This window comes from Brachypodium distachyon, chromosome 2 (genome assembly GCF_000005505.3).
Source record: "Brachypodium distachyon strain Bd21 chromosome 2, Brachypodium_distachyon_v3.0, whole genome shotgun sequence".
In the NCBI taxonomy this organism is placed as follows: domain Eukaryota; kingdom Viridiplantae; phylum Streptophyta; class Magnoliopsida; order Poales; family Poaceae; genus Brachypodium; species Brachypodium distachyon.
The window spans coordinates 30,987,925-30,999,824 of record NC_016132.3 but is presented as its reverse complement, the minus strand read 5'-3'; the positions used below and the strand labels follow the sequence as shown (position 1 = coordinate 30,999,824).

Below are 11,900 nucleotides of genomic sequence, written 5' to 3'. Positions count from 1 at the left end.
ACCTACAGAATAGTAGTCCAAAATGTACCACTCCAACATACTCCCTCTGTTCCTCAAATTAAGACCTCTATATTGTTTACTTTGACCGTTTGACCAAAGATTACTCCATCGTATGAATTATGCGATATAAATCATAATCGTAAACAAATACTTTTGAATACGAATCCAACGATGTCAATTTTATTTCACAAAAAATATATATTAATAGACTAAATTTTGGTCAAATGTTCGGTCAAAGAAAACAATATACACCCTAATTTAGAAAGGAACGGAGTAGAATATACTCTTAATATACTTCACTGTTACGTGGTATATACTTTGCGCTACACACATGTACAAATGCTAATGCACCGGTGGTTTACCAAGAAAACACTACTTACTACAGTACAGTATATCCGATGCATTTTGAAAGAGTACAAGTACTTGTATGTGAAACTCCACTAGCTAGTGCGGTAGTAGCTGCCACCGGACCTGAATATCTCTTCCCATTCCATTCCCACACGGCCAAACCCCAGAACCACTACTACAGGCCAGCCAGCGAGCGCATTGCGCAATTTCTCGTCGCTTTTGTCCACCAAACGCGCCGTAACTGCCGCCGTCGGCGGGGCCTTCATCTCTCCAGCGGCTCTGATCTATCTTCCCAAACGAGCTCGGCCTTCACGGTTAGGTAACCTTGCCTCTTCCTCCTTCGTTTCAAGCTACTTTTTCCTACTTGGTTCGGTTGGATGTGCCCTGTGATTCTGTTCTTGGGCTTGAATCGTTCCAGTAGTTCAGTTTTGGCGCCAAAATTGGTCAAAGGGTTCTCTAAAGATTGGTTCTTGCATCCACGGATCCGTCGGAGTGGCAGCAATTGGGGTTTTGCTGTTTAGATAGTTTGGTATTTTAGACTTTTGTTTCTACATACATGATCTCTCTCCGTATTTCGTATTTAGGAGGGGAAACAACAAAATAAAACTGTAGCCTTTGCATCGATTTTTTCTATCAATATATACAATTATCATCCGACACTCTTCGTCCATGTGCTTTTTCTTCTGTATGTCATGTTTTTTGCTTCAGAAAGATGTACTAACTTTTACCTGATGCTTTCTTTCCTGATTTTCCTGTGTATCCAGTAGTTACAGTAACATGCCCCCCCCCCCCCCCACCCCTCTTTGAGAAATATTGCTATTTTTCAGCTAAAATCTGGCAAAGATTTTCTTCTTCTTCTTCTTTGCACTTTTTTTTTGGAAAGAAATGAAGAATACAGGTGAACTGCATCAATGTGCGGTGTTTACCTACTGCTCTTTCAGTACAGCTTCCAACTTTCGGCAGTACCAGAAACTTCAGTTTCTTGAAATGATTAGTAGTGTTCTCATACTCAGATAGTCAGACCTGTGATGTTCTGCCTTTGCATCAATTAACTGTGGTTTATCTTTCCATGATTCACTTCACTGAATTTTCTGCTTATTCCGTTGTTGCAATTGCAGGTTCTGCTGCTCTCAGGATGTGCCTTCTTCACTAAACAGCAGTACTGTCCTAACTCCTAGGACCTTCTAAGTTTTCTCGACATTTTCTTGCCCCAAATCCCACCAAGCAAACTCTGATATTCGGGCATTATGCAACTGTTGTATCAAATCGGTGTAGTGGAGTCCTTAGTTTGATAATCCTAGTACACCAACCACGGCAATGGGATTCCCAATTCTACTAGTTATTATCCTCACACTATTGTCTCTCATCTTGCTTGTTGTGGTGGCTGATAACAATTCTACTGCCTCTGGCCACGTTGCCCTAAATTGCGGAGCATCCGGCCAAAACAATGATGATAATGGTCGGACTTGGGACGGGGACACCAGCTCCAAGTTCGCGCCATTAGTTAAAGGAGTTACAGCCCCTGCTTCATACCAGCACCCTTCACTTCCCTCCACAGTCCCTTTTATGACTGCCCGCATCTTCACTTCAAATTACACCTATTCCTTCCCTGTCAGTGCAGGCCGCATGTTTGTCCGCCTCTACTTCTATCCGATTGCTTATGGAAACTATGCTGTCTCTGATGCCTTCTTCAGTGTCACAACAAGAAACCTTTCCCTCTTAAATGACTTCAACGCTTCTCAAACAGCTCAGGCGATCAATGTTGCCTACCTTGTCCGTGAATTCTCGTTGAATGTTTCTTCAGGCAGCCTAGACCTCACATTTGCTCCTTCAAAACATTGGAATGGTTCTTATGCATTTGTGAATGGCATAGAGATTGTGCCCACGCCCGACATTTTCACGACAGCTGATACAAGATTTGTCAACGGTGGTACTCCAGCTCCGTTCCAAATCAACACTGACAGAGGCTTCCAGACGATGCACCGGCTCAATGTCGGTGGCCAAGCCATTCCCCCCAAAGATGACTTGAGCTTTTATCGCTCATGGGCCAATGATTCACCTTACATATTTGGTGGTTCTGGAGTAGCTTTCTCCAGAGATAATAATTTGACCATCAAATACACATCCACGGTTCCAAATTACACTGCGCCAATTGGCGTTTATGGTACGGCACGGTCGATGGGGACAAATGCACAGGTCAACTTGAACTACAACCTTACATGGATTTTACCAGTCGATGCGGGGTTCTTCTACCTCCTAAGGTTTCATTTCTGTGAGATCCAGTATCCTATAACCAAAGTGAATCAGAGGTCCTTCTTCATCTACATCAACAACCAGACAGCACAGAGGCAAATGGATGTCATCGCCTGGAGCGGAGGAATCGGCAGAACAGCATACACAGACTATGTTATCATCACTACTGGTTCTGGTCAGGTGGACATGTGGGTTGCACTTTACCCTGATCTTTCAAGTAAACCAGAGTATTATGATGCAATACTGAATGGTCTTGAAGTCTTCAAGCTACAGGACTATGGAAAGAACAATCTTGCTGGGCTCAATCCTCCACTTCCACAGAAGCCTGATGTGAACCCGAACGGGCCGTCCAGGGAAGGGAATTCAAGAGGTACTGTCTTGGCTGCCATATGTGGAGCTATTGGGGGTTTTGCAGTGCTGCTTATATGTTTTGGCGTGTGCATCGCCTGCAGACGAAACAAGAAGATATCAAAGGATTCTGATAAATCTGATGATGGCTGCTGGACTCCTCTTGCTGATTACAGCAGATCACGATCTGGCAACTCGGGGAATACGGCCACCACCGGGAGCCATGCATCACTGCCATCTAATCTTTGTCGCCACTTCTCATTTGCTGAAGTTCAGGCTGCCACCAACAATTTTGATCAAGCCTTTCTCCTTGGCAAAGGTGGATTTGGGAATGTGTATCTTGGAGAGATAGATAGCGGCACCAAGCTGGCAATCAAGCGTTGCAACCCAATGTCTGAGCAGGGTGTTCACGAGTTCCAAACTGAAATTGAGATGCTGTCCAAGCTCCGGCACCGGCACCTTGTGTCCCTGATTGGCTACTGCGAGGATAAGAATGAGATGATTCTGGTGTATGACTACATGGCCCATGGAACCCTGCGGGAGCATCTTTACAAGACCAAGAACCCACCACTCTCATGGAAGCAGCGCCTTGAGATCTGCATCGGTGCTGCCCGGGGGCTACACTACCTGCACACGGGCGTAAAGCAAACCATCATCCACCGCGACGTCAAGACCACCAACATCTTATTGGATGACAAGTGGGTTGCTAAGGTTTCTGACTTTGGGCTGTCGAAGACAGGTCCGAATGTGGACAACACCCATGTGAGCACGGTTGTGAAGGGCAGCTTCGGATACCTGGATCCTGAGTACTTCCGTAGGCAGCAGCTCTCTGAGAAATCTGATGTCTACTCCTTCGGAGTTGTGCTGTTTGAGGTCCTGTGTGCGCGGCCTGCCTTGAGCCCCTCGCTTCCAAAAGAGCAAGTGAACCTTGCCGATTGGGCATTGCACTGCCAGAAGAAAGGCATACTCGGTCAGATCATCGACCCACTCCTCCAAGGGAAAATTTCTCCCCAATGCTTTGTGAAATTTGCAGAGACTGCGGAGAAATGTGTGGCTGATCACAGCATTGACAGGCCTTCTATGAGTGATGTCCTGTGGAACCTTGAGTTTGTACTCCAGCTGCAGGAGAGTGCCGAGGACAATAGCAGCCTCACCGGGGGGATGTCGTCATCAGATGTATCATCGCCTCTCGTCCCGACCAGACTGCAGTCAGACGAACCATCGACTGAGACTACTACCACTACCACGGCGAGCACAATGAGCATCACACAACGGAGCATCGCGAGTGCGGAGTCGGCTGGGCTGACCCCAAGCACCATTTTCTCACAGCTCATGAATCCAGATGGCAGGTGAAAGAAACTGAACTGCAAGCTAGCGTTGCAGCTCCTCTGTAGTAGATCTATGGTGTATCTTTTTTTGAAGGAAATCTATGGTGTATCTAATTAGAGTGCTTGCTTATACTAGTACATATGTAAATGGACACGTTATGATAATTTTGGCTACTGAGTCATCTATACCAGACATCAATATCGCTGTAACTGTATAGGTTTCTGCCTTGTACTGAAGTGGGGAGTTATGATTCTTATTACCTCCTGGTCCGTCAATCTGAAATCGTGTGAGAATCCATGCAAGTTATCACTTTTTTTCCATCTCGATCTGAATTCTGATTGCAACTTCATTGTCCCTCCCTTACTAACAAATGAAGAATGAATGTCTATAGTTTGTGTGCGCTGTTTGATTCCTTGCTGTAATGATGTCCAAGATCAGGCCATATGGGCTGGCTATCTGCAAGTCAAAGCCATCCCTTAGTACTTGATTCAAGGAAATTACTCATTAGGCCCTGATTGGTACTAGAGTTTTTGGAGTGTTTTTTAGGGTATAAACCACTCCAAATTGAAAAACACTACAAACTTCAAATGGTTGTTTGGTAGGAAGGGTTTGGAAGGGATTATCCCTAGTTTTCCAAACAAAACACTCCATTTTTGTACGAAATTAAAACACTTCTCAAACTAGTGTTTCAAAAAAAACCCTCGTATTTTGGGTTTTTGAGTGTTTTGGATGAACACCAAAAACTCTCAAATACCAAAACACTAGTGGCTAAAAAATACACTAACACCAAATAAGGCCTAAAGGGGCGGCTCGATTGGAGAAGAAAGAGAACCTTCCACGGACACGGGGCAAACTGTTGGATGATGAGCCGTTGTGCGATCACTAACAAAAATCGGCCTCATTATCTTCCTTTTGCAGCCCGTACTCACACTTGCCGACGAAGCAAAGATGCCAGGTGGTGATCTAAGAGGATGTGTGTACCTTGCTGGTGGCACGAAGTCGCGGCTAAGTTAGTGGTGAACCGGTGACTTGGTCACTTGCGACCGGCACCGAGTGTTTGAGATGATCAAATCGACTTAACTTATGGTTATAGTGACGAGTCACTATTCGCTGCCTTATATAGCAAAGTCGAAGACAGCTTTCGATCCAATGACCTATTACATTTGCTTTTCATTTTAGTCTTAAACTATTATAAAAAAGGGTAATAGTTGTTAATCCATCATATTAAGACGTTTCTCATCGACATATTGTAATCACGGAGGACATCTTGTGGCTTATGAATGTTAACTGCAAGAAGTATTGGATGGAAGAAGATATTAACGCCGTGCATGCTTACTAGTGTTAACAAATAAACCGGCACATGCTCAAACAAAATTTTCAATCTTATAGATAAATTCAAAAGAGTATTTGGGGATGTTCTGTTTTCTATATTGATGTATTCCACTTGCATATCAAACACGTTTTATAAATTTTGCTACATTTTTCATCCAAAAAAAAACTTCTGATTTGGGTCTAAATTATGCAGTTAATATTTCGATTTTCCATTTTGGGTTCTTGTAGTTTACTTGCTTATATTGTCTCTGCGCTGTTTTTTGTTTCCTGTAGGTACGGTACCAGGAGAAGGGAAGAAAGAATGGCTCCATAAAAGAAACAACCTGATGATCCAAAAACTCAGAATCAGACGACTCTTATTTTTGGGTGGATGTAATTTAGTGAATCCAGACGTCTATCGTCAAGCTCTTATGGTCTCGGTTAAAAAAAAGCTCTTATGGTCTGCTGTCAGGGTGTGCGTTCGGTTTTTCTGTTCCGTTTACACGTTTTTCGTTTATACGGTTTGTATACTTCGGTATATTCGGTTACGTATAAAAATACAATTTGATTTCGGTTTTAACCATTCGGTTTCGGTTCAGTTTCGGTAATAACCAAATTTGACGCGAATTTTTGAGCAACACATATATACAATATGTTGTCATGAGCATGTATAGGGACTGTTTGGATTGAGCTTCATCTAGCCTACCAAAATATTGGCATAACCAAAGTAAGGACATGACCAAGATAAGTTGTTGTTTGGATTATAGCCATTGGATATGCCAAAAATGTAAAAATCAGACTTGTATGTTTGGTTTATAGCCAAAATGTGAAAAAAAAAGAAGGATATGAATGAAGTTGTATAATTGAAGGAGTCCAGTCGACGTATAATTGACGGACATCAATCAACGATTTGGTAACGTTCAGATCTACCAAAGTGCTTGCAATTCCAGCGTCCTGATTTCCGATTCCTTTTTTTCCGGCCTTCACGTAACATGCTGGGAAAATCCCGTTCTCTGCCGTTGCCGAAGACCGGCGATGGAAAACAGGCCAAAAAACAGAAAAGCAAACGGTTCCGCTTTCCTAAAGCCGGACCTGAAACCGAAAACTGCGAAAACATATTTCTGTTCGGTTTCGGTTATTTATTTCGGTTTTCGGTTTCGGTTCGGTTTTGCACACCCTAATTCAGCTGCTTGCATAGCGATAGGCTGATAGCTTATGATTCACAAGAAAATTGTCACGTCTGCGGATCGAAACACATGCTCGCCGTCTGCTATAGCTTCAGATGCAAAATATACATTTGGTAACTCTTCATTTGGTAACTCTTAATAATATTATGGCTGTGTGCATCGATTGATGCGAGGCTGGGAGTATTTCCTCCTTTTCGGAAAAAAAAACTCTCCATTTGATACAAATTAGCATGTTGCAGATTGTAATTATGTCGCTGCAACTGAAAAGCACTGCACAATACAATATGGTCTTCTGCGGTTTGCAGATTTGATAACGTCAGACTAGCTAATTGAAATGAAATCCCAGGATTAGGACAGTTTTTATCCTTTTGCTGTTCTCTTTCTGTGGGGCCATGTGATGGTGCAAGAGCAAGACTCGGCAAAAGTTAACTCGATTGGTAAACTATCTTTATTTTTACTGTTTGAACTTTCGGTAAACTATTCTGAGATAAGATCGATTACCGGGAGAAAGGTCGAGTTAGGTTCCGGTTTGTTGGGTTTTCCAACTACCAGTATTTTCAGTTTGTTGCTTCGTTTGCATATGCGCGTCAACGAATGCTTGCGCTCTGTCTGTACACCTTTCTTTCTTTTCTTTTGGTGAGGACTGTTCTGTACGATTTCTCTGTTGGAAGAGAAAATCATCTTAAGGAAGCAATGGAAGTGATTTATTCAGACAAGAATCAAGTTTTTCAGCCATCTTACCCTTATCAAACAGTCCGAAGTTCTCCACAGAAAAAAGAAGAAGGTTAGACTATATATTGCCAATTGTGCAAGTGGAGGACATCATCTCAAGCCACGTATTATTCCCTTCCTCTTGTGGACGCACTTTCAAACCCTGCCTTTTGTCTTCTTTTGTTTCTTCCTCCTCAAGCAAGAATCACACAACGCTTTGCACCCAGATAAATGTTGCTGTCATTTTCAGTTTTCGAAAGGAAACTGAAATGTTGCCATCATATCGTGTGGCATTTGCCGCCTTTGGAGTGGGAACGAGAGAATGTGGATGTTTCCTGAAAAACTACGACCTGATGGGCCTACTTTCGACTTGGTTTTTTCTCAAATGGAGACCCACTGGTCTGGGGCCAAACCAGTCCAGTCCGGGCCCAGGCAGTGGTTGCGTACGAGATAGGCGGATCCACGGCCAGTGCAATCATAAAAATATTTTCTCTTAAAGAAACTAAAATTGTCTGATATTATTTTTCACGTAGAACTCATGTTTTAGAGATGTGAATGCAAAATCAATTTTATTTTCAGACAAGAGGTACGGCCTTTGCGTCGATATATGCACACATCCATCATATTATTGAAGTCTCCAACGTCAAACAATTTTACAAGTTTACATTGTGAATAAAAGAAAGTGAAAGCAAATCAACCACCTTTTAAGTCTATCGCTGACATACGTGTCACCCAGACCGGTCGGTTGAAGCACTCTCGTGCGACCATTTCCAAACAGCTGAACTATGTAAGTTAGATCAAATACATAATATCTTCAAACACACACTTATGTAATTAATCTAGCAGCTTTTGTAGAAGTTAATAATCTAGCGACTTTGTTAGAGAAAATAATCAAGCGGTTTAAAAAAAAAGAATGCACAAATTTGTTTCTAATTGGATTTCATTATCAGTATCACATTGAGGCACAAATTGGTTTCTAACTGGATTTCATTTGTTTTCATTTTTTCTAATCGGAGTCCACTCTTGTCTTCTTCGTCCAACAATGACTGGATATTTTGATTCGGTGGCACTTCACGGTGTGGGGTTATATTCCACATAATCAACTTTAATTTTGAAATATATGTCATCAAGGTCTTTCCTTAAAAATATCAAATAAGGACATGATTTGTGTGGGAGGTTACAAGTTTAGGTTGTTTCATATATGTGGATTACCGATGTTTCAATCATCAGCAGAGGAAAATCGTGAGTAGCTTTTGGGCATTAGTCTAGCCAAAGGAACACTTTCATCAGAAAGTTAAGATTTGCGGTTTTAAAGCTGAGCTTGTGAGCTAAATGTGATAATGGTACCAAAATTGCATATTTGCACACAATTTCTAGCTTGTGAGCTAGAACATGACTTCTAATTTCTGCAAATTTTTCTGTTCCTTTGTATGTTATTCATATCTTGCATTCAAATGGAGCCTAAATATGAAGACATGTACAAAGTACATTACTTTCAAAACCGCCAAGTAAACAATTAGGCAGAGGATAGTAGAAACTCTGGCGACGGAGTCTTTTTCTTTTTTGCTCGATGGAACCCACCCTGAGAATCACCAGATCTTGCGGGGAAAAAAAAGTTGTTGGCTCTATCCCGCCGAGCGTGACTCCGTGGCCAAGGCATCGTCCGGTTGGACAGGGACACTATCGTCATTTGACCACGTGGGCAGGGAATTGGCGCGAAAGTGGTCGCACTCGCCTAAGGCCATGCGGCAATTTCCCGCGCAATCCACCCCTGCGGACCCCACGTCACCGAGCCGCGCTAAAGAACGGTTTAGATGCCGCCGCGTGGCACCCACCGAAGCATTTGCGGGCGAGCAAATATCGGCATTGCAAAGTTGCTGGATGCACGACCAAGGCAAGTAGTTGAAACGTGGCCATGTTATATGGTTGTTTTCTAAGTACGATTTTTCCCCTATTTGTTGGCAAGTGATGGCGACAGCTTGGCCAAGTTCATTTGATCTACGTACACTGTTTTGTCGAATTGGACAGTGATATTTGCGGCGCCTACATACTGGAAAACGGCATCGGAAGTTCATAGTTCGGTCGGCAATCATCTATGTTTGGTGCTAGATTCTGTAAAGATCGTCCAAACAGTGAATCCCCTTGCCAGTTCGCCCCGGAACATGAGTTTTGAACCTAAAACATCGCCGAAGAACTTTCTCCGACTACCCAGGCCGTAATAAACAACTCATCTCAGCGTTGACCACGACATTGACCATGGCGATTAGAATGTTCAAAGGCGAACGCATCACCTGACAGCTACTTCTTCACCACCACCACCACCACCACCACAATTACATTACACAATTTTACTCCCAAGAAGAAAAAATAAAATAAAGCCACGATCATCACTCAGCCTGCCTGCCTGCCTGTCTGCAGCGCACTGCGACGCTACTACACTGCTCCGTTTCCACGCGGAGGAGCCGTGCGAGTTAAGGCAGCTTCACGCTCTTCGGACCCACCACCACCCCAACAAACCATTTACTGCCACCTCGCTACTCGCTCCACTGCCTCGGATGCTACTGCTCCTGCTGCTACTAGTACTGCTACAAATTAATTAATAAATATAATAACAATAGTATTAAATGCCGGCTGCTGCTCCCCTTGCTCGTCATGCGTCTCCCGCCCAAATTCCCACCCCGAGGGCGCGAAACGGCGCCACGACAAGGGGGGAAAAGAAACGGACAGGTGGTGGGTAAGTAGTAGGGACAAAGGGGTCATTTGACGCTGACGGCGTTGGTGGCCGCCGTGAGGCCCGCTGGCGTGGGCGTCACGAAGTCCTCGCTCTCCCACCACGGCAGGCAGTCGAACTCGGCCGCCTTGGACGAAGACGATGGCGTGGGCGCCGCGGCCAGGTCGCAGAGCTCGCCCAGGCCGCTGTAGAGCAGGTCGAACGCCGGCGGGAGCAGCTCGTGCCGCAGCACGGAGGTCGGCGACGCGAACGGGTAGAACGAGTCCTCTGGCTCCGACGCCAAAGGAGGAGCCACGGCTGTGGTGTCCGCAGCGGGTTCCTTGGGAGGGCGGAGCTTCATCGTCATCCGGGGCTTGTTGGCTTTGGCTGCTTTGGCGGCGACGAAGTTGGTGACGGCGAGGGAGCCCTTGAGGCGGAGCGCGGCGTCGTCGTAGACCGCGGCGGCCTCCTCGGCGGTGTCGTAGGTGCCGAGCCAGAGCCGCTTCCGGAGGCTCGGGTCGCGGATCTCCGCCGCGTACCTGCCCCACGGCCGCCGACGCACGCCGCGGAACCGGCCGCCGCCGGCCATGGCCGCGCGGCGCCGCGCCGCCAGGAGCAGCCGGTCTCTCGCCGGGTGGCTCGACGGCGGCGCCGGCGCTTGGGGCGACGGCACGTCGATGTCGATGACCTCCCGCACGCGCCGCCTGCCGCGCTCCTCCGGCTCCTCCTCGGCGTCAGAGGACTCGGACTCGGTGGCGTCGGCGTCCACGAAGAAGACGCGCACGCGCTTGGGGCGGCGGCTCCGGGAAGCGGCGAGGGAGTCGGCGGCAGCGGCAGACATCGACGAAGGACGCGTCTCCATGGGTGCTTGCTACTGGACTCACTTCCCCACAAATCTCATCAAAAGGAACAAACAAACACCCCACAAAAAGGCTTTCCTCCGATTTGGGGGAAAACGCAAGACCCACAGATATCTCTAAAATTCCTTTGCAATACCGCAAGAATCGGCGAGAATATAACAAGGAAAAGATTTAAGGAGGGTTTTGCTGGGGGTCCAGAGCCACAGATCTGCCGCTCCCAGAGCTCACACTCCAAGAAACAAACGGGTCAAAACAGAGCAAAGGCGCCGCACCAGGAATCAATCCCCCACAGGAGACCTCAAATCCAGAGACGAAGCTCTGAAATCGGACGGTGATGTACCCTTCCGGACGGATCGGAGCGACGAATCCTGGGATGATTTGGGGGTTTAAAGAGGGTTTTAGTGGGGTGTTTAAGGGCGGGAAAGAAGCAAGGGACGGGCGGCTGGCTGGGAGCTCGGAGAAAGGGTGGAGAAGGGGCCGTTGGTATATATTCAAGGCACAGGTGGATGCCACTAGCTGCCACTGCCACACTCTCGATCTTATCACTCCTCGGGGTTTTACACTTCTGCCATCCGCGTGACCCCGCTCGCTCAGTCGGCCAGCTGTATGCTTTTGCAGCGCTGCGGCAGGACTGTGGACCGTTGCTTGGTTCTTTCTGCGCTTGGGGTGTTTTACCATCCTGGCCCTCCTCCTCGGCTCATGCCCAAAATGTGCAGCGTGTGATTCGAACCCCACAAGTGCCTTGAATTTGAGCCTGTGGTCGGTGCCCGTATGCCCAATGCGTGGTCCGTTCGGAACAAAAATGAACCGCTGCATCGCCTTCCGAGTGGTCCAAATGTTACT

General features: G+C 46.1%; 2 protein-coding genes across 2 annotated transcripts; one reads left to right on the top strand and one right to left on the bottom strand.

Annotated features, from left to right (window-relative positions):
- Positions 1-476: 476 nt before the first annotated feature.
- On the top strand, positions 477-4,582 carry LOC100832452 (receptor-like protein kinase FERONIA). The gene is made up of 2 exons (XM_003568649.4): positions 477-667; positions 1,467-4,582. Exon 2 carries the CDS (start codon positions 1,666-1,668, stop codon positions 4,300-4,302), a length of 2,637 nt encoding a protein of 878 aa, XP_003568697.1. The 5' UTR covers positions 477-667; positions 1,467-1,665; the 3' UTR covers positions 4,303-4,582.
- A 5,072-nt stretch (positions 4,583-9,654) lies between these two features.
- LOC100845176 (ethylene-responsive transcription factor CRF3) lies at positions 9,655-11,626 on the bottom strand. The gene has a single exon (XM_003566349.4). It carries the CDS (start codon positions 11,057-11,059, stop codon positions 10,244-10,246), a length of 816 nt encoding a protein of 271 aa, XP_003566397.1. The 5' UTR covers positions 11,060-11,626; the 3' UTR covers positions 9,655-10,243.
- Positions 11,627-11,900: the final 274 nt, after the last annotated feature.